At 45.6% G+C, this 23414-nt stretch overlaps 1 protein-coding gene across 3 annotated transcripts in view; it reads left to right on the forward strand.

Annotated features, from left to right (window-relative positions):
* Positions 1-22362, forward strand: part of LOC134339939 (mucin-5AC-like) — a 64205-nt gene extending 41843 nt beyond the window's left edge. For all 3 annotated transcript variants that reach the window (XM_063036728.1, XM_063036730.1, XM_063036729.1), the window contains 5 exons: positions 6416-6505; positions 7650-7745; positions 12566-12631; positions 13167-13282; positions 21895-22362. In XM_063036728.1, the coding sequence (XP_062892798.1) occupies positions 6416-6505; positions 7650-7745; positions 12566-12631; positions 13167-13282; positions 21895-21975 (449 nt within the window). In that variant the 3' untranslated portion in view covers positions 21976-22362. The remainder of the gene's footprint in view (positions 1-6415; positions 6506-7649; positions 7746-12565; positions 12632-13166; positions 13283-21894) is intronic.
* Positions 22363-23414: the final 1052 nt, after the last annotated feature.

The following is a 23414-nucleotide window of genomic DNA, read 5'->3' on the forward strand; positions in this document are numbered from 1 at the left end:
TTCTTTCCCCAGGGGATTCTGGGTGGTTACTTCCCTTTTGTCATCTTACGTATTTCCTGTGCGGCCTTAAATTTTGTAGTTTTTGTTTAAATTTTATTCTGTTTTGCTTTTTATAATCACTTTATGTTAATAATCCTATTTTTTTTGTTGCTGTGTCTATTCATGAGTTTGAGGTTTATTGTGGTTTTTTTTTAATATATATTTTCCGGCTTTTGTTCTGTTCTGTGTGTATTCTAATTGAGCTAACTTTTTTTTACTTATTTTTTTACTGTTTTACAATTAGCTGATCCTTTTCATATTTATACCTTTTTTTTGGGGAGCGTATACCGGAAGTCATGGGGGTAGTTTTAGCGCTTGCTTCTTTCTGGCGGGTCTGCTTTAGATTTTGCCTTGGGGTCTTGGGCTGGGGGGTGGCGGGAGGGGCTTCACGTTTTAGTTTGTTTTTCTTTGGGCTATATACATTATTGAAGTACTGGTTGCGTCCTTTTCCCCGGTATCTTTTGTATGTTCTGTTTCCTCTCCGGGTTTGTGGGTCGCGCCTATTGTCAATCCTCCTTGTTGTGGGTTGACTTTAGGATTTATGGAGTCTATTATTAATTTTGTCTCCTGGAATACTAATGGTCTTAATCATCCTATTAAAAGAAAAAAAGTTTTTAAAGTGTTCCGGAGACTTAAAGCACAAATTTTATTTTTACAAGAGACCCATGTACGGAGGGGGGACAGACTACGTTTTTTCAAATTCTGGAAGGGCCAACAATTTCATTCGAACTCCAATGCTAAGATTCGAGGCGTCTCTATTTTTATAGATTCCTCAGTTACTTTTATACAACAGGGTATTATCTCTGATCCGAATGGTAGATTTTTATTGGTTAGTGGTTTACTATTTAATAAAAAAGTAGTTTTGGTTAATGTTTATGCTCCTAATATGGATTGTCCGGAATTTTATAAATCATTGTTTGATCAGTTTCCGAATTTGAACGAGTTTTCATTGATTTGGGGCGGAGATCTTAATACCTGTTTATCTCCAGCTTTGGACCGTTTGGCTCCTTTACGGACTTTACCTAATAAATCTGCAAATTTGATTAATTTTTTCCTTTCTGATTCTGGGTCGACAGATATTTGGCGTTTTCTGCATCCTCAGGAAAAAGATTTTTCCTTTTTTTCACATGTTCATCATTCCTATTCAAGAATTGATTATTTTTTTATTGATTCTCGTCTCATTCCTTCAGTGATTAAATGTGATTATGATTCTATAACCATTTCGGATCATGCTCCACTTAAGCTTTCTATTAAAATTATGGCCAATATACCAAACAATAGACAATGGCGTTTTAATTCGCTGTTGCTTCAGGACTCGGACTTTGTTAATTTTATGAATGAACAGATTGAGCTTTTTTTTATAATTAACCATACAGAAGATATTTCGGTTAACACTCTTTGGGACACTTTTAAAGCCTATATTCGGGGTCAGATTATTTCGTATTCCGTTGCTTTGAGGAAGAAACACAAGCAGGAGGAGATGGCAATTGTGGACAAGATTAAAGAAATTGATAAGAAATATGTTATGGCTCCTTCTGAGGAGCTATACAAACAAAGAACTGAACTTCAAATGGAACACAGTTTACTACTCTCGTCCTCGATTGTAAACCAATTAAAGAAAACAAGAAGTGATTTTTATGTTCACAGTGATAAAATTGGCAAGCTGCTGGCTAATCAATTGAAATCTAATTACGTTAAATCTCAAATCAATCAGATTTATAACCAAAATGATCGATTGATATTGGATCATGTGGGGATTAATCAAACCTTTTGTGATTTTTATTCTTCTTTATATCAATCAGAGTCTCCTCGAGATTCTAAATATATGAATGATTTTTTAGATAAGTTAGACTTTCCTCAGATTTCACAGGATATGTCTTCTTTATTAGATACTTCCATTACAATGGATGAGATTAAGAATGTTATTTTTTCTATGAATCTGGGGAAAGCTCCTGGCCCTGATGGGTTTACCGTTGAATTTTATAAATGTTTTGCTTTTTTATTGATTCCTTGGCTCTATAAGGTTTTTGAGGCTTCTTTGAAACTTGGTAAACTTCCGGAATCTTTTAATAGAGCATCAATTTCTTTAATACTAAAGAAGGATAAAGACCCTGCTCAATGTGCATCTTATAGACCAATATCTTTATTAAATGTTGATTCTAAAGTTTTTTCTAAGTTATTAGCAAATAGACTAGAAAAAGTACTTCCTTCTATTATTTCGGAAGACCAAACGGGTTTTATTAAAGGTCGTTACTCTTTTTATAATATTCGTACATTGTTAAATATCGTTTATACTCCCTCACAAAATGTTCCTGAGTGTGTTATTTCTTTAGATGCCGAGAAAGCTTTTGATAGAGTAGAATGGCCTTATTTATTTAAGGTGCTTGAAATGTTTAATTTTAGCCTGAAATTTATATCCTGGATTAAACTGTTATATCACTCCCCTGTAGCCTCGGTTCGTACTAACTCTTTAAACTCACCTTTTTTTTCTCTCTTTCATGGTACTCGACAAGGCTGTCCTCTTAGTCCCCTATTATTTGATATTGCATTAGAACCTCTTGCAATTGCTATTCGAGAATCTTCAAATATTACTGGGATAACTCGGGGATTAAAGTCCCATAAATTATCACTCTATGCTGATGATTTACTTTTATATATTTCTAATCCTGAGAGATCTATTCCTGCTGTTTTAGAGTTATTAGCACAATTTGGTCTTTTCTCAGGTTATAAATTAAATCTTAGTAAGAGTGAACTTTTTCCGATTAATAAACATCTTCCCTTATATTATAAATTTCCATTTAAATTGATTAATAATTACCTTTCATATCTTGGGATTAAAATTACTTGTAAACATAAAGATTTATTTAAGACTAACTTTTTACCATTAATAGACCATATTACTCAACTTTCATCTAAATGGTTTCCTCTATATTTAACTTTGATTGGTCGTATTAATGCAGTTAAGATGTTTTTTTTGCCAAAATTTTTATATGTGTTTCAGGCATTACCAATTTTCGTTCCTAAATCTTTTTTTGATAAAGTCGACTCTAAAATTTCTTCATTTATTTGGCAGAATAAGAATCCGAGACTGGGTAAAATACATTTACAGAAAGCTAAGAGAGATGGAGGTTTAGCATTACCTAACTTTAGATTTTATTATTGGGCTATTAATATTCGACATATGAAATTTTGGTTACTTGACCGGGATATACTATCTATTCCTAAATGGGTAGCATTGGAATTACAATCTGTTCAGGGTTATACACTTGGTTCTATTTTAGGTTCATCTCTTCCTTTTGATTCGAAACGCCTTAAGCAGGTCTCTAACCCGATCGTTAAATATGCTTTGCGTATTTGGTTTCAATTCAGAACATTTTTTGATCTTAATCAATTCGGGTTAGCGATTCCTATTTTAGGTAACATATTTTTTCCTCCCTCTTTTACGGATCGCGCTTTTCAAACTTGGAAGACTAAGGGTATTTTACGGTTTTTGGATTTATTTTTAGATGGTTCCCTTATGTCTTTTGAACAATTATCTAATAAATATAACCTATCAAGAATACATTTTTTTAGATATTTACAAGTTAGAAATTTTCTAAGTACTATACTTCCTTCCTTTCCAATGCTTCCTCCTATATATATTTTAGATTCGATAATTAACCTCAATCCATGTCAGAAAGGTGCATCGGCTATGATTTATAATATTATTATGAAACTCAGGAAAGCTCCATTTGATAAGATTAGGGTAGATTGGGAACAGGAATTGGGGCTTACCATTTCTGTGGATGATTGGGGGCAGATTTTACAATTAGTTAATACTTCCTCTATTTGTGCTAAACATTCCCTAATTCAATTTAAAGTGGTGCATAGAGCACATATGTCCAAAGATAAGTTAGCGCGTAAATGTCTTCAGCACCCTAGCTATGTATATGTGCCTAATTCTATTGTACAGTCCTCTGTATCTATATACAGAACACATAGTTACGATCCAGAGGTTGACATAAAGTGTGAGGTGCATGTTTATGTAAACACTATATTGTTACTGGCACTATAAAATGAGACCCAGTGGCAATGTAAATCTGTTAAACACCAGTAAGAAAAGATGAGAAGTGACCAATGCAGGATGCGAATGTATCTGTGAATTGGAGAGTGCGGCAGGGCATTTTGAGAGCAGGTACATGTGTGCTGGATGGCAGTGGGGTGTTCTGAAGTCTAACAGCCTGGGGGAAGATGCTGTTTCCCAGCCTGACTGAGTTGTTAGATGTGCGGTTCAGTGGACGTGAACGATGGGGTCAGTTCAAACCCTGCTTCTGATTAGAGTAGCATTATGGCGTCAGGAAATTGTGCTCTTTTCCATGGCTGGAGTCTAGCCCAGTAGGTCAGTGTATCTGCAGCCTCATATCCAACTCAATCTGCCATATCCCCAGGGGCCTGATCGAGTGCAGGCCTGGACTCTGTAGGAGACTTGAGAAGAAATAACCAGAAGCCCTTGCGGATGCATTTGCTTTTAGCAATTAGCAAACCACCTCCTTAGTATTCAGCTTCCCGAGCACCATCTCCTTAGAATTAGCAATGACACCCACTTCTGCCCCGTGACACACCCCAATTTCTGGTATATGGCTGGTGTCTTGTATCATAAAGGCTGCCACAAGGATGGGAAGCAGCTTCTTCCCCAGGCTGAAAGACACTGACCTCCCTGCCTCCAGCCAGTTCTCATCACACTTGAAGCATGATACTGTCTACTTTTTAACCTGTGTTGCAAATGCAGCTTACTATTTATTAATCTACAAGTGGTGATATTAATTTGTGTGTGAGTTACATGTATTGCGTCTGGAAGGTGGTTGTTGTGTTTGATGAAGAGACATTTGGATGAGTATAAGGATGGGACTGGTATGGAGAGCTTATGGCACGGTAGTGTAGTGATTCGCACAACATTTACAGTCGAAGGCAACCTGGGTTCATTTCCTGCCACTGCCTGTAAGGAGTTTCTCTGTTCTCTCCATACATGCGTGGATTTCCTCCGGGTGCTACGGTTTCCCCCGACTGACCAAAGATGTACCGGTCAGTGGGATAACTGGTCATTGAAAATTGTTCTGTGATTAGGCTCAGACTGAATTTGTGGATAGCTGGGTGGCAGAGCCCAAAGGGCTGGCAGAGCCCATTCTGAGCTGTATCTCAGTAAATATAGAAGTAAGTGTGGGACGAAGGGAATAGGCATAATAGAAGGTCAGCATGGACTAGATGGGCCGATGGGCCTATTCCTGTGCTGTAGTGCTCTCTGACCCTCTGACTGTATATGCATTACTCACTGCACCAGTGTGTCTCAGTGCTGCCCATCCCTGGAGGAGCTCGTCCTAAAGCAGGGGTGAGGAATTGGGGCCGCACTGTGGACCCTGTCGCTCAACACTGTGTCAGGCCGGGGAATACAGGAACAACGGGAACCCATTACAGTCCCTGTGATGTCCAATGCACATCTCCACAGATCTGAGTGTTTAATTTGTGTGTGATCCCAGGGAGGGATGGAGATGAGTGACGGAGGAGTCAGAGGATGAGGCAGAGTGAAGGGGAGGGGAGGAGGGAGAGTGGAAGAGATTAGTGACAGGGTAGGGGAGGACGGAGGGATCAGAGGATGAGGGAGAGTGAAGTGGAGAGAAGGAGAGAGAGCAAAAGAGATTAGGGACAAGGTAGGGGAGGACGGAGAGAGAAGGGGAAGGGTAGGGTAGGGGACGTGAGAAGGGAGTGGAGGGGAAGGAAGGCTATGGGATGATGAGGAGTGGAGGGGATGTGGTGAAGGGCTGATGGAGGAGTGAAGGACTTATAGTGAGGAAGGAAATGCAGGAGGGAGGGGAGGGAAAGAGGGATATGAAGAGAATGGAGGGGAGAGAGTGACGGAGAAGAGTGGAGAATCGTGGATGGGAAACGGTGACGGTAGACTGTACGGGAGTGAGGATAGTGAGTGCAGAGAGGGGTGAGGGGGTGAAAAAAGAGGGTGGTAGGAAAGAGGGTTGGATGGAGGGAATGACAGATTGGAGAGGAAATTGGGGGCTGCAAAGGGGCCATTGAGTGGAGGGGGTGAGAGGTGGCTGGAGAGGAAGTGACACTGGACGTGTACAGACCCACAGCTGGACAGTGCAGGTCAGGAATCAGTGGTGGGGATCATTGAAGGAAACCTTGATCCCCATGTTGACCCCTGAACTTCATCCCGACTCCCAATGAAGGGAATGATCAGGTGTGACAGGGAATTGGGAGAGACAGTGGAGAGACCCTGTGTGATGTTAGTTTCTACACGCACCTATTCCTCTGTTCCTCTGACTCATGATGATTGCTTCAGTGTCTCCACTCTCTCACTCTCTCTGTTCCTCTATCCTACACACAGGTAGTCCCACAGGGAAACAGACCAATGGATCAGAGTCTGGAGAACACACCCAGAAATTATCCTCTGTCCCAGCAGGAGACACGAGCCCAGGTGTGAATTCTTCTGTCTGTGTGGATTCAATCTCACACTGTAAAATACAGCTTCTCAGGGATCAGTTTACTTGCTGGATGCAGGGGATGAGGTGTGAATGATGGAGTCAGAGGTTCCTCCCTCCTCCCTGTGACAAATTTCAGCACCATCCAGGATCACTACAAGGGAGGGTGTTGCACAATTATAACGTGGGCAGTAATGACCTTGGTCTGAGTCTGGTTCATGGGGCCGGGTGAGGTGGGTTGGTGGACTGAGCAAGAGAACTGAGCCCCTTGGCTTTGCTGAGTGAGGGATGTGAGTGGTCACTGGGGATGTCTGAGTCACCTTCAGGAAGGATCAGGATCTGGGTGAGGGAGTGGACAGGGTCGTCACTGAGGGTGACGACAGGGTTGACAACCAGCGGCAGGGTTACGTGGTCAGTGTCACAAGGGTTTGAAACGTGGGCTTCTGGGATCACTGGCTGTTTCTGGGCTGGTCAAATGAGTAGTGTTAGGATGGGATGGATGAGGGATAGGACAATGGTGGGGGTGGTGGGAAACATTGAGAGGGTCAAGGCCCCAGTGGCCGGGTGGGAATTCACTGGATACCTGGTGAGTCCATGGAGGGTAGTGATATTGGGGAGCACTATGTCAGTGTTCAGGGCAATTTTTGAAAAGTTGGGGCATTAGAGAGCATTGTTGCACTTGGCAACGGAGAAGGTTTGAAGTCGTAGTGTATCTTTGTGTAAAGATTGTCTCGTGGCGTGATGAATAGGGTCAGGATTGGGGTTGGGTTTGGCGGGCTTTGGGGGTGTTGGGTAGGATGAGTTGGGGTGAGTGAGTAAGGAGAATGGATGATGTAGTAGAGAGGTTGAAGCAGAGAAACAAATCCAGGTTTGACCACCCTCCCAGAAGAGTACAAGCTCAGGAATCAGTGAGGGGTTCACTGAAGGGAATCCTCATCACCATGTTTGGTCGCAGAAATTCACCCTGTCTCTGTCTGAAGAAAGAGACCTGGAGTCATTGCGGTTTCGGAGAGAGACAGTGAAGGGAGACATAACGTTCGTTTCTTCACACTCCCCGTCTCCTTTCCCTCAGACTCATGTCTTGTCCAATGATCTGTTTCAGTGTTTCCACTCTCCTGTTTCTCCATTCCTTTATTCCAGATCCTGGGACTTCCACAGAGAAACAGTCTGAAGGGTCGTCCACTGGAGAATTTCCCCAGGAATCATCTTCTGTCCCAGCAGGAGACACAACCTCAGGTACCAAGTCTCGTGAAAGTGTATCATTCCATAACTTTGTAACCTGGAAGCTGTCATGAGCCAATTCAAGTTGAACTTTATTGTTATTCAACCATGCACGTTGATATAGCGAAACGAAACATCATTCCTGTGGGGCCAAGGTGCAAAAACCAGTACTGCGGTAGTTTTAATGACACAATCTTATGTATTCCAATGTACTGCCACAAAAAAAAGCAAATTTCATGACATATTGTGAATGATGATAAACCTGATTCAGGTAACACTCTCTTTTGTGGACTGGGAGAGGGAGGGGGCAGTGAGAGAGGAATCATGATTGCGGAGAAAGGGAACAGACATGGGACAGAACGGGAAGCACCAGAGAGATTTTCTGAGATGATCAATAAACCAATTGTTTGGAATCGAATGACCTTCCCTGATGTTTCAGGTCTGGGTGTGTCTTCACCCACACATCTCCACCCCCACCTCCTCAGCACTCCTCCTGTTCCACCTGTCCCACACCTCTACCATGGCACTCCAACCCCACCATCCTTTGCTCCCGCCAGATTTGCAAACTCACTCTCTGCCTGGCATTGACAAATATGGTACTTTGTAAAAGTCTTGGGCACCCGAGGTATATATCTGTGCCTAATTGTTTTGCACAGTCCTGTATATCCATACACAGTACAAATAGTTACGTTTCAGCTCTGACCCTGAGTTTCATGTCCTGAAGGTAGAGAGGTTGACATGAAGTGTGAGGTGAATGTTTATGTAAAATACTGGCACTCTGCTATTAGATCAATAAGCAATATTAATATGTTAAACACCAGCAGGTAAAGATGAAAAGTGACCAGTACAGGATGAGAATGTATCTGTGAATTGGGGAGTGAGGGGGTTTGGGGTGACAGGGCATTTAGACAGGGTGTTACATGTGTACAGGATGAGAATGTACCTGTGAATTGGGGAGTGAGGGGGTTTGGGGTGACAGGGCATTTAGACAGGGTGTTACATGTGTGCTGGATGAGAATGTACCTGTGAATTGGGGAGTGAGGGGTTTGGGGTGACAGGGCATTTAGACAGGGTGTTACATGTGTGCTGGATGAGAATGTATCTGTGAATTGGGGAGTGAGGGGGTTTGGGGTGACAGGGCATTTAGACAGGGTGTTACATGTGTGCTGGATGAGAATGTATCTGTGAATTGGGGAGTGAGGGGGTTTGGGGTGACAGGGCATTTAGACAGGGTGTTACATGTGTGCTGGATGAGAATGTATCTGTGAATTGGGGAGTGAGGGGGTTTGGGGTGACAGGGCATTTAGACAGGGTGTTACATGTGTGCTGGATGGCAGTGGGGTGTTAACAGGTCTAACAGCCCTGGGGGAAGATGCTGTTTCCCAGCCTGGTTCAATTGTTAGATGTCCAGTACAGTAGATGTGAACGATGGGGTCAGTTCAAACTCTGCTTCTGATCAGGGCCTCAGGAAATCGTGCCATTTTCCTTGTCTGGAGGCTGGTGCAGTAGGTCAGTGTATTTGCAGCCTCATAGCATATTGATGTTGCCCCCGGCCCCCCTCAGGGCCGCTCGGCTCGCTGTCATCTAGGAAACAGCCCTTGGCCCCACCAAACTGGGTAATAGTTTGTGTGGATGCTGTGTGATGTACCCCACCCCGCCAAATAACAGACAATACACCAGATACGATTAAATGATTTACAGTTTATAGATATTACTGGAACTATATAATTAATAGAGAATAAAATATAAAAGGAAAATAAAAGGCTCCACACTTATCAAAGTTCAATCTCTTCATACACCGTTGGAGCTCGGGACCCTTCTTCTTCACCCTGCGACCCCTCGGACCACCTACACCGGCCGCCTGGGACCAACAACGATGGTCGACCAGACGCTCCACACGAGTCCGTCTCTGTCTCCCCTCCCCTCCTCGTTCGGGGTCCGACCTCGTTAGCGGACTCACAGCACCTAGTTCATTCTCTGTCTCTCTCTCCTGCCTTCTCCCCCAAAACGCCATGCATACAAATCTCCCAGATACACCAAAAACATAAGAACTATCCCAATAGGTTAATAGCACCCTGCTGTCTGTATTAACACAAACAAATGTCTAGCCCGAGACTTCCTCAGCATTTAACATAACAAAGAAGCATTCCCGATTATAACATAACAAAGAAGCCATTTTAAATTTAGCATATGAAAAAGAAAGACCCCGTACATTGAATTGGATAAATCCCCGGGGTCCTGATCGACTGCAGGCTTGGACTTTGTAGGAGGGTAGAGAAGAAATAATCGGAGGCCCTGGTGGAGGCATTTGCTTTGTCCCTGGTGATTAGTGGTGACTGGAAGGGAAAGAGGGATAGTTGGGAAGGAAGTGGAGGGCAGGAGAGAGCCTGAACAGGGAAATGGAGCGGAATGTGTCAGGGAGAGGAGGGGTGGAAGGATGGTGAGGAGTGGATGGAAATGGGGAGAGTGAATGGAGAAGTGGGGGGAAGGAGGGCCGATTGGATTGGAAATGCAGACTGGAAGGGATAATGGGGTATGAGAGGGTGCCATCGAGGAGGGAAAGGTGGCCAGAGATGAAGTGATGCTGAAGATTGACAGCTCCGAAGCTGATGGGAATCATTGATGACAGGGATAAGTGGGGGTCCAGGGGATAACTGGGCTGGTCAGATGGGTGGAGTTGGGATGGGATGACTACTGGTCATTGTTTGGGGATCGGATTAGATATCCCAGCTGGAGCGTGGGAATACACTGGACACCTGCTGAATATGAGACGTTGTGTAGAGATTGGGCAGGGCTGTGATGCAGCAGGTTTTTGGGTGGTGTTTGAAGTGCTTGGACATCAGAGGCCGTTGGGGGACTTGGGCATCAGAGGATGGTGGTGGTTTGATGGGTCTTTGTGAGAAGGTTGTATCATGAGTTGATGAATAGGGTCAGGATTGGGACAACACACTCGAAATACTGGAGGAACAGCAGGTCAGGCAGCATCTATGGGAAAGAGTAAACAGTTGATGTTTTGGGCCGGGACCCTTCATCAGGGTTGGGGTTGGGTTTGATGGACTGTAGGTGGGGGGGGGTGGTGGTGTGGTGAGGAACTGTGGCTTGTGGACAGAGTGAGGAGGGATCATTGAGCAGAGAGTGATGAAGTAACTGTCGAAGAGATGTTCTGAGAGAGGTCAGAGAGGAAGACTGACAGATCAGAGGGAAGAGACTGGTGAGGAATGAGAGAGGAGAGGCAGGAACTGTGACAGGATGGAAAGGGAAGGTGGAGGGATGGTGGACCCCAATTGTTGGACAGAGTAATAGAGGAAAGTGGGATGTACTGGGGGAATAGCAGACGGAGACTGAGGAGACAGTGTGGTGGTGTCTGGGAGAGGGAGGGATGGAGTGTCTAACAGGAGAAAGATGCAGTGAATGGTGAGAGTTGTATCTGTGGGGTGAGGGAGATTTGAGGGGAGGAATTTCAGTGTCTCGGATAGGAGGGAGGGATGGGGTGTGAGATGAAAGAAGAGGGTTGACTGAAGAGGGAGGTGTGAATGGCCCGGGGTAGACTGTGTGGGGTTGAGGTTTCACCCATTTGATTCTGGTTGATAGTTTCTGCCTGTATCGTTACCTCCCATCTCCCCATTGGTGTTCCCCACATCACAGTTCTCTGACTGGTTCACATTCATACTGAACTTGTGGGAACCCGGGAAGCAATGACTGGAGAACCTGGGCTGGGTTTGTCCACCACCCGAGCTGGTGTCAGTGGAGGAGATTGTCGAAAGGAGTGTTCCTCTTCCTGTTCAATCCCTGAACTTCATTCTGACCCAGGCTGAGGACAGTGACTGATGTTCAGGAGGGAGAGTGAATGGATGGAGACTGAGTGTGTCAGGGTCATTGAGTTAACCCATCTCCCCCACCTCCTGTCCCAGTCTAACATCCGAATGGATGGAGACTAAGTGTGTCAGGGTCATTGAGTTAACCCATCTCCCCCACCTCCTGTCCCAGTCGGACATCCGAATGGCTGGAGACTGAGTGTGTCAGGGTGATTGAGATAACCCCTCTCCCCCACCTCCTGTCCCAGTCTAACATCTGAATGGAGGGAGACTGAGTGTGTCAGGGTGATTGAGTTAACCCCTCTCCCCCACCTCCTGTCCCAGTCAGACATCCGAATGGATGGAGACTGAGTGTGTCAGGGTGATTGAGTTAACCCCTCTCTCTCCCCCACCTCCTGTCCCAGTCTGACATCCGAATGGATGGAGACTGAGTGTGTCAGGGTGATTGAGTTAACCCCTCTCTCTCCCCACCTCCTGTCCCAGTCTGACATCCGAATGGAGGGAGACTGAGTGTGTCGGGGTGATTGAGTTAACCCCTCTCCCCCACCTCTTGTCCCAGTCTGACATCTGAATGGAGGGAGACTGAGTGTGTCAGGGTGATTGAGTTAACCCCTCTCCCTCCCCCACCTCCTGTACCAGTCTAACATCCGAATGGAGGGAGACTGAGTGTGTCAGGGTGATTGAGTTAACCCCTCTCTCTCCCCCACCTCCTGTCCCAGTCTGACATCTGAATGGAGGGAGACTGAGTGTGTCAGGGTGATTGAGTTAACCCCTCTCTCTCCCCCACCTCCTGTCCCAGTCTGACATCCGAATGGATGGAGACTGAGTGTGTCAGGGTGATTGAGTTAACCCCTCTCTCTCCCCCACCACCTGTCCCAGTCTAACATCTGAATGGATGGAGACTGAGTGTGTCAGGGTGATTGAGTTACCCCCTCTCCCCTACCTCTTGTCCCAGTCTGACATCTGAATTTGACATTTGCACTCTGCTAACCGCTTTCGATTTCTTCATTTATTTTCCAGATCCGCCGAATTCCAAAGGGACCAGCCAGAAGCCGTCCTCTGGCCCAGAGGGAGAGACATGCTCAGGTATCAGGTTTTGTTTGATTGTTGGGAGGGTGGGGGTGTCTTCAGTCCGATTTCGATCCCAGTCACACCCTGTGACACCACCCGCAGTATTCAGGAGCAAATACAATTACAGCGTTCGGAGAGACCTCTTTAAACCCTTCATATAGTTTGTGTAAATCTCTCAGACCCACCTTTGTGTACTGGTGTGTACAGCTTCTCATTCCACACCTACCTCGCTCCACTCCACCTTCCCTCTCTGACCGTCTGTACCTCTCATCTCCGAGGGTCACTGATACTCAGCATTAGACCCAGACAGTCTACGTCCCTGTTCACCCGCCGCCAAAGTCAGCTTGTCCCAGCTCCTCCCCACTCCACTTCATCCCTATCCCCTCTCCCTCACCCGAGGTTTGTGCAGATGTCATGATGTTGCATCCTCTGGAGTAGATCAGCCTGTTTCACCGGCCTCACCCCCACCACCACCCTTCACACTGGGGGTTTGCTGCGTCTGGACCTGCTCCGGCAAAGGTCTGACTGAAGACTTTTCTCAATCTTCCAGTGAAGGGGCTCCCGTCAAAGGACGAGTGTGAGAAGATGATCAACAGTGCCCAAGTGTTGATCCTTGGGCAGAACAACCTGAGAAACTCCAAGGAGCAAGAGGCCTACCTCCGTCAGGTGAGAGATGTCGTCCACATTTATTCCCAGGCTGGAGATTGTGGTTCATTTGGCTTTGGTCGTTCCTGTTCAATGAGCAGTGACTATCCCTTCCCGATAAACGGTGAATGACCCAAACCAGAAACTGTAACACCTGAGTCACCGGCAACTCTCTGTTTTCCATCACCACCCAACGTAAGAAGTGATAAGAGCAGAATTAGGCCTTTGAGCCCATCACGTCTCCCCACTGATTTTTTCCTCAATCCCTTTCTCACACTTTCTCTCCTTAACCCTAACCCTCTTATTGATGAAGAAGCTATCGATCTCTGTCATAAATACACCAAGTGACTTGGCCTCCACCACCAACTGTGGCAAAAAATTCCACAAACTCACCAGCCTTCGGCTCAAGATATCCCTCCTCATCTCAGTTTCAAAGAGACGTCCCTTTACTGAGAGGTGTGCCCTTGGATCTGGGAGTCTCTCACTCACATCAAAACCCTTTACACATCCGCCCCATCCAGGCCTTTCAATATCTGGTAGTATCAGTGAGATTTATCCACTTCACCACCATCTTCTAAACTCCAGCCCAGAGACCTCATACACTCCTCACAAATTTAGCCTTTCAGTCCTGGGATTATTCTCCCCAAACTCCCTGTCACCGCTCCACATTGACAAAGTTTGCTCTTCCCCATTTATCCTTGCTCCATTCCCAGACATCACTGAGTTTCAAAGTTCAAAGTAACTTTATGATCAAAGTACTGTACGTCTTTGTCACCCCTGGGATTCGTTTTCTTGTGGGTATACTCAATAAATCCATGGAATAACAACAGAATCAGTGAAAGACTGCCCAACTAGGGTGTTCAACCAGTGTGCAGAAGACAACAAGCTGCAAATATAAAAAGAAGTAATAACAATAATAAATAAATAAGCAATAAATATCAGGAACATAAGGTGAAGAGTCTTTGAAGGTGAGTCCACTGTTTTTGGGAACATTTCAATGATGGGGCAAGTGAAGTTATCCCCTTTGGTTCACGCGTCTGATGTTTGAGGGGTAATAACTGTTCCTGAACCTGGTGGTGCGAGTCCTGAGGCTCCTGTACCACCTCCCTGATGGCAGCAGCGAGAAGAGAGCATGTTTTGGGTGATGGGGGCCCCAGCGCATTTACAACGAACTGACCATATCTACTCGGCACCAGTTCCAGTGTCGCATCAACCATTTGGGGGTGGGGTGGGGTCATCATTTTTCGATTTCCTGCTGATTGATGGCATCATTTTAGCTGAAGGAAGGTTTTGCACTGATGATAAGTCAAGGACTTCCCCAATTTTGTAAGAAAGTTTACATCCCACTTTGTGTATCAGGGAACAGGATTTCTCTAGTTCGTATGAGGGTGGGGAGGGTGGTGAGATTTGAGTTTCGGGTAATGAGGCAGAAATGCCCAACAGGTCAGTCAGCGCCGTGGAAGGAGAAACAGAGTTAACTTTTCAGCTTGGATACTCTCTGTCAGAACGAGCTGGGGGAGGGAGAAGCAGGAGTGGTTGCAGTTTGAGAAACGGGAATACACTGCACGAGGAAATCGGTTCCACACGGCCATGAGGAGCTGGGTTTATGTGTGGTAGGCAAGGGAATACACCTGGCTTTGGTGGGTGTTGATGGTACTTCCCTGATCTGGGGGATCCCCTGGTCCGAGGAGAATAAGAGGATGCGGTGGGTATCATTTCTCAGATCTAAGGGGAAATCTCAGAGATTTTTGGGGAAGGCGATTTCTCCCAGTGTGGGTTCTGCACGCCCTCCCCTTTCTTTCCCCGGTGTTTAGGTGGAGGAGATACTGTGGGGAGTCCTTTAGTTTGGGAGAGCAGATTCTCTGGTTATCTCGTACAGTAATACAGGACCGATACAAGGCTTTACATGCCAGCCATGCTGTGCACCAGTAAGACCCAGTTCCCCGAGTTCAGCCCATATTCCTCCAAGCCGCACCTTTCCATGTATCTATCCACGTGTTAAAGTGGTCCTATTGTACCTGCCTCAGCGACTTACTCTGGCAGCTTGTTCCATACATTCACCACTGTCTGTGTGAAAAAATCGTCCCTCTAATCCCTTTTAAATCTTTTCCCTCTCACCCTAAATCTATATCTCTAGTTTTGGACTCCGCTACCCTGGGGAAAAAGATCCTTATGTGTACCTCGCATCACTTTAAGCATTAAAAATGTCCTCCCCCACCAAATTTCCTAAACTCCAAGGAAGAGGTACCCTGTCTAACCATTCTCCATAACCAAGACACGCTCATCCTGGCACAATCCTCTTAAATCTTTTCTGCACTATTCTCAGTTTAATCACATCTTTCCTATTGTGGTCACCCTGTAACTGTATATGGTACTCTAAGTGCCCCCTCAACAATGACTTGTATACTGTAAATAAGACCATAAGATATAGGAGCAGAATTAGCCCATTGAGCCTGTTCCACCATTTCACCATTTTCCCTCTCAGCGTCAATCTCCTGCCTTCTCCCGATATTCCTTCATACCCTGACTAATCAAGAATCTATCAACCTCTGTCTTAAATATACCCTATGGCAATAAATTCCACAGATTCACCACTCTCTGGCTAAAGAAATTCCTCCTCATCTCCGTTCGAAAAGGATGCACCTTTATTCCAAGGCAGTGTCCTCTGGTTTTAGTCTTATCCTCTCCACATCCAGTAAATCGAGGCCTTTCAGCGTTCAATAGCTTTCAATGAGCCACCCCTTAATCTTCTGAATTCCAGTGAGTAAAGGCCCAAGTCCATCAAACGCTCCTCATATGAAAAGCCTTTCAACCCCAGAATCATTTTCGTGAACCTTCTTTGAATCCTCTCCAACATCTGCACATCGTTTCTCAGATAAGGTGGATAAGAAGGCTTATGGAAGGCTTTTTCATTCAAGGCATTGGGTTGGAAAGGCAGGAGGTTACATCGCAACTTGATACAGCTTGGCTCGGCCACATCTCGAGTATTGCATTCAGTTCCAGTTGCCCCACTGTAGGAAGGATGTTGAGGATTTGGGGAAGGTGCAGAAGAGGTTTACCAGGATGCTGCCTGGTTTAGAGGGTGTGTGCTAAGAGGAAAGGCTGGATAAACTTCGCTTGTTTTCTCTGGAGCACCGGAGGCTGAGGGGAGATTTGATAGAGGTTTATAAGGTTGTGAGAGGCAAAGATATAGACAGAGTATTTGTTTCCCAGGGTTGAAATGTCTAGTACCAGAGGGCAGGCATTGAAGGTGAGAGAGGGTAGGTTCAAGAGGAATGTAAGGGGTAAGGTTTTTAATCAGAGAGCCGTGGATGCCTGGAATGTGCTGCCTGGTATGGTGGTAGAGGCAAATATACTAGAGGCTGTTGAGAGACATTTGGGTGGGCACGCGGATGTGAGGAGGATGGAGGGATATGCACATGATGTGGGTAGGAGTGATTAGTGTTTGGGTGTTTTCGCTTTGCTTTTTAGCTGGTCCAGCATAACATTGTGGGCCAAATGGCCTGTTCCTGTGCTGTTCTTTTCTATGTTTTATAAGGGATCTAAAACTGCTCTCAATTCTCTGTGACGCCTAGTCCTCTTGAAATGAATGCTAATATCACATTTGCCTTCCTCGCTACCGACTCAATCCACAAATGAACAACCTTTCAGGAATTCTGCATGAGGACTCCCATGTCCCTTTGCACCTCAGATGTTTGAATTTTCTCTCCATTCTGAAAATAGTCTATTCTTTTATTTCTTCTACCAAAGTGCATGACCTTACAATTTTCGATACAATTCCATCTGCCACTTCTTTGCCCATTCTCCTAATCTAAGTCCTTCTCTAACCTCTCTACTTCCTCAAAACTACCTGCCCCTCCACCTATCTTCATATTGTCTGCAAACTTGGCCACAAAGCCATCAATTTCGTCATCCAAGTCATTGACATATAACATAGAAACAATAGTCCCAACACAGACCCCTGTGGAACACCACTGGTCAATGGCAGCCAAGCAGAAAAGACTCCCTGTATTTCCACTCCTTGCCTCCTGCCAGTCAGCCAATGCTTTATCCATGCCAGAATCTTCCTTGTAAAACCATGGGCTCGTAACTTCACATGTGGCACCTTGAAAATCCAAGTGTACAAGATCAACCAACTCTGCTTTATCTGTCCGGCTTGTTATTTCTTCAAGGAATTCCAATGGATTTGGCAGGCAAGGTTTCCCTTAAGGGCAGCCATGATCTACTTTATATATTCTTTCATAATCCAACCTGTTTCCTGTGGGTCAAGATGTAGGCGGCCCTGCTGATCTATACGGGGACCTACTTTCTCACTGGCCTCTCTTTTACTCCTTCAGTGCTAACTGCTACATCCATCTTAGACACACTTTCCCTACTGATGTCCCTATTTAGAGTCCTGACGAAGGGTCTCGGCCTGAAACGTCGACTGCACCTCTTCCTACAGATGCTGCCTGGCCTGCTACGTTCACCAGCAACTTTGATGTGTGTTGCTTGAATTTCCAGCATCTGCAGAATTCCTGTTGTTTCCCTATTTAGAGTATTGTCAATGTTTTTATAGTCTTCAGGGATTCATTCTTCCTTGATCTCCCATATCCAATATCCACCATCAGCCAGGATTTCCCTGAACGTGCCAGGTTTATCCTTTGTCCTGACAGGAACATGTCGGACCTCGACTCCCGACATCTTTCTCTTCCGTTCATTCCTTTCCCTTCAAACAGTCTCATCCTTTTCCGACACTCTTAAAACTAATAGAATTATGCTCACTGGAGCCAAACTACTCCATGACTATCAATTTAGTGACTCACCCTGCCTCGTTCAGTTCTGGTCACCTCATTGCAGGAAGGATGTGGAAGCTTTCGAGAGGATGCGGAGAAGATGTACCAGGGTTCTGCCTGGACTGGAGAGCATGTCATCTGAGTGTAGTCTGAGCGAGCTGGGGCTTTCCTCTCTGGACCCAAGGAGGATGAGAGGTGACTTTCTACAGGTGTACAAGATGATAATAGATATCGATTCAATCAGAGACCTTTTCTCAGGGCGGAAATGGTGATAGGAGGAAAGTATAGGGGGGTGTCAGAGGTAAGATTATTTTGCACAGAGAACGGTGGGTATGTTAGATACTCTACCAGGGGTGGTGGTAGAGGCAGAATCATTGGGGGCATTTAAGATAGGCACATGGATGATAGAACAATGGAGGGCGATGTGAGAGGGAAGGGGAAGATTGGTCTTAGAAGGTCAGCACAACATTGTGGCCGATGGGCCTGTACTGTATTGTACTGCTCTATGATCCCCCAGAGGGGTCCAGTATTGCAGCCTCGGGACACAGACCCTCTATGTATTTACTCAGGAAACTTCCCTGGACACCTTTCACAAACTCTACATCATCCAGACCTCAAACATTTTGGGCGACCCAATCAGTGCTGGGGAAATTAAAATCAGCAACTAATACAACCCAACCAACACACATCAAAGTTGCTGGTGAATGCAGCAGGCTAGGCAGCATCTCGAGGAAGAGGTACAGTCGAAGTTTCAGGCCAAGACCCTTCGTCAGGACGTGTGTTGCTTGAATTTCCAGCATCTGCAGAATTCCTGTTGTTTGCGTTTTTAAAACTAATACAACCCTGTTGTTCTGAGCAATTCCTATGCACACCTGATCCTGAAGTTCCAGCTGACTATTGGGGTGGGGTCTATCATACAGCCCCACTAGAGTGACCTGACCTTTCCCTTCTAGTCCCAACTTCTACCCACGTGACCTCACCTGATGATTCCCAACAATGTCATCTCGAAGCATCTGTGTTACTAACTCCATTATCACAAAGACAAGTCTCCGTCCTTGCCTACCTGTACCTCTGTGTTGCCTTTAGCATCTGTATCCTGGAGCACTGGGCTGTCAGTTCCTGCCCTTCTCTCAGCCATGTCATTTATCTGGGTTTTTAGACGGTGCTGCACATGAGGCCGTGTAACAAGATCAGAGCCCACGGTATTACAGGAAAAGTACGAGCATGGATGGAAGATTGGCTGATTGGCAGGAGGCAAAGAGTGGGAATGAGGGGGGCCTGTTCTGGTTGGCTGCCAGTGACCAGTGGAGTGCTGCAGGGGTCGATGTTGGGACCACTTCTTTTCACGTTATGTATCAATGGTTTGGACGAAGGAATTGATGGTTTCATGACCAAGTTTGCAGACGATACGAAGATATGTGGAGGGGCACAGCCTCAGAATTGAGGTCGTCCATTCAGAACAGCGAAGAGGAATAATGTCTTTAGCCAGAGGAGGGTGAATTTGTGGAATTCATTGCCACTGATGCTGTGGAGGCCAATTCTTTGAGTATATTTAAGGAGGACGTTGATAAGTTCTTGATTAATCAGGGCTTCAAAGGTTACAGAAGGAGGGCATTGGTAAGGGGGTACAGCAGCATTATTACTCGAAAGCCTTTAGGCTCCTGAACCATAAGACATCGGATCAGATTGAGGAATTTTAGTTCCTTGAGTCTGCTGTACCATTCCATCATGGCTGATTTATTATCCCTCTCAACCCCATTCTCCTGCCTTCTCCCCATAGACTTTTTGAAGTCCTTACTAATCAGAAACCTATCAACCTCTCCTTTAAATGTACCCAATGATCCAGCCTCCACAGCCGCCTGTGTCAATGAATTACACAGGTTCACCACCCTCTGGCTAAAGACATTGCTCCTCCTCTCTGTTCGAAAGGGACATCCTTGTATCTGAGGTTATGCTCTCCGGTCTTAGACTTCCCCACTATAGGAAATATCCTCTCTACATCTACTATATCTCGGCTTTTCAATATTCAATAGGTTTCAATGAGAACCTCCCTCATTCTTTTAAACTCCAGAGAGTACAAGCCCAGAAATATCAGAAGTTCCTTGTACATTAACCCTTCCATTCCTGAGATCGTCCTCGTAAACTTCCTCTGGACCTTTTCCAATCCCAGCACTTCCTTTCTGAGATAAGGGGCCCAAACTGCTCACAATACTCCAAGTGCTGTCTGACCATTCCCTTACAAAGCCTCAGCATTACATCCTTGATTTAATAATCTAAACCTCTCGAAATGAATGCAAATGGTTGTCTGACCATTCAAGAATATTCCTCAGCTGCTCAGAGACATCCTTGACCCTGACACCTGGGAGACAACACACCATTCCAGCTTCTCTCCTCTGGTCACAGAATCTCCTGCCTGCTCCCCTCTTCACCACTGAGTCTCCCGTCACTCCCGTCCTGTCTGACTGCAATCTTTCCATCTGAGCCTCAGAGACTTTCACAGTGACAGAGACCCGAATGCTGCTGCCAGTCCCTGCAGGAACATCTCTCGACAGTATCCATAGAGGTGTATCTGTCAGTGAGGGGAATGGCCACAGGGGAACCCTGCACTGACTGCTGACTCCCTTTACTTTTCCCAGTGGTCACGGAAACCTGCACCGTGTGTGTGATCAGGTCAGTGAGCGTCTCACATCTGGTGTTCTCAGCTTCCCGGATGATGCCGAGTATCTCCATTTCCTTGACCTGGTCTGTCAGGAGCTGCAGCTGGGTGCACCTCTTGCCATTGTAGTCATCAGGAAGACCGTGTGGTTCCCTGACCCTTACCCTGTGCAGGAGGAGCACTCCACTGCCCTGACGACCACTTTGCCTCCACCACGTCAGGTACTGAGAGTCAGCGGCAAAAATAAAACCTGACCTGTCCCTCCTCACTGATGCTGATCTAAAGATCTGCCCTCACTCCCAACACCTGGGCCACTCACTCAGCCCCTCATGGCACTACACTGGCCCACTTCACTGTGGCTGCTCCGCCTGACCCTTACCTCTCCTCACTGCTGCCATCGGAAAGGAGGTACCAGAGTGTAGGTCACACACCACCAGGTTCAGGAACAGTTATTACCCTCCAACCGTCAGAGTCCCGAACCAGTGTGGATAACTTCACTCACCTCAACACTGAACTGATTCCACAACGAATGGACTCATTTTCAAGGACTCTTCACAACTCGTGTCTCAGTATTATTTATTTACATTGTTTATTTGCAGATTGTCATTTGCAATTCATTGTCTGTATGTAGTTTTTCATTAATTCGATTGTAGTTTGCTGTTTTACTCTGAATTGCATCAAGAAGATGAATCTCAGGTTTGTATACGGTGACATATACCTACTTTGAGAATAAATTTACTTTGAACGTTGAACTTTTATGCCTTTTGTTGTGGCAACTGAGTCAACCAGAAACAGCTTTTTATTAATCTGCTCCCCTCGTCTGGTCTGGCTGCTGGGGAGGGAGTGAACAGGATTCCACTCGACGTGTTGGGGGAGCGGGTGGGGGCGATTTCCCACACTGTCCAGACAAACCGATTTGCATGTTTGTGAGGAAGAGGGTTCCCCTGGTGTGGGGGAAATGATTCCTGTGGGTGGGGGTGAGGGGGGATGGTTATTTTAGACGAATGGGAATTGTCTGATTTGGAAGGAATGGAGTTTTCCTGGTGTTTACGGAATGTAGTTCTTGGTGTGAAGGAGAAGGGAATCTCCTGGTGGTAAGTGATGGATTCTGTAGATGATGTGGAGAGGGGTCCTCTGCTGTCCTGATCCCCACACAGTGCGGTCTAACTGTGTCTCTTCACCATTGACACCCCTGTCCACAGGTGCGTCAGATGCTGATGGAACAGCTCCCCTGCAAGCACGTCCTGTCCAACAGTAAACACGACAATGAGGGAGGGAAGTGAGGAGGAAGGTGTCAGATTGTGGTCTTCCAGCGTATCACAGGATGATGGATGGTGGTGATGTGTGTGAGGGGTGGACTGGGGCACGAGGAAATCTAAATGTTGGTAAAATATCTGCATTAGCATGTATCTAGTTGTTCTTCTGTCATCTCTGTAGCTTATTAACAAACAAGTTACGCTTCTGTTAGTTACCGATTTGAATTATTTCTCAATTCAATGTAATAATGGCTTTAATCCAAGTAATGAAAGACACATTAGTGTTCCTGTAATGTGGCTCCGATTATTTCTGTATTTCTTATGCATCCAATGATATTGTGTTACTGGAGGATGTACCACTGTTTTACTTCTACACTGATCAGTTATTAAAATTAATACAATAAAGATACAACATTCATGCCCATGTTGCCAGATAACTTGCTGATAAAGGAGACCAACCTGCACAGATTACAGTGATGGTAATGGTGATAGTGAGGGTAGTCTGAGGTTACCAGAAGCCGTACATGCAGAATTAGGCCATTTGACCCATCAGTTCTGCTCTCCCATTGTATCATGTCTGATTTATTATCCCTCTCATCCCCATTCTCCTGCCTTCTCTCCGTAACCTTACTAATCAAGAACCTATCAACCTCCACATTAAATAGACCAATTGACTTGTCCTCCACAGGCGTCTGTAGCAATGAATTCCCCAGATTCACCACCCTCTGGATAAACAAAATCTTCCTCGTATCTGTCGCAAAGAGACATCTGTCTGTTCTGAGGTTGTGGCCTCTGGTCCTAGACCCCCACACCCCCACCCCGCTATAAGAAACATCCTCTCCATGTCCACTCGATCGAGGTCTTTCAATATTCAATTGGTTTTGATTAGATCCCCCCTCATTCTTCTAAACTCCAGCCAGTGAGAGACCAGAGCCATTAAACGCTGCTCGTACGGTATTCCTTTCAGTCCCAAGATTATCTATATCCCAGTGTGTCCTCTGATGGACATCTATATTTTCCACAACTCCACCAATTTTTACATCACATACAAAAATACAAAAATATAGAATATAGAACAGTACAGCAAAGTACAGCCACGTCGTCTCTTCCTTTGCCAACCCTTTAACTTACTCCAGGATCAATCTAACCCTTCCCTCCTACAAGTCCTGCACTGTTCTATCACCCATGTGTCTATCTGAGAGTTTCTTAAATGTCCCTAATGTATTTGCCTCTGCCACCACCCCTGGCAGGGTGTTCCATGCACTGACCACTCTGTGTGTAAAGAAAAACTTACCTTTCCCCCTTATACTTCCCTCCAATCACCTTAAAATTACGCCCCCATGTATTGTCCATTTGATCTGTGCCTCATCTTCTGATCTTATTCACTTTAGCAATTCACCTCTCGTCCGCCTTCGCTCCAGAGAGAAAAGCCCTAGCTCACTCAAACTTTCCTCAGAAGAAATGCT

Source organism: Mobula hypostoma, chromosome 31, assembly GCF_963921235.1.
Source record: "Mobula hypostoma chromosome 31, sMobHyp1.1, whole genome shotgun sequence".
NCBI lineage: Eukaryota > Metazoa > Chordata > Chondrichthyes > Myliobatiformes > Myliobatidae > Mobula > Mobula hypostoma.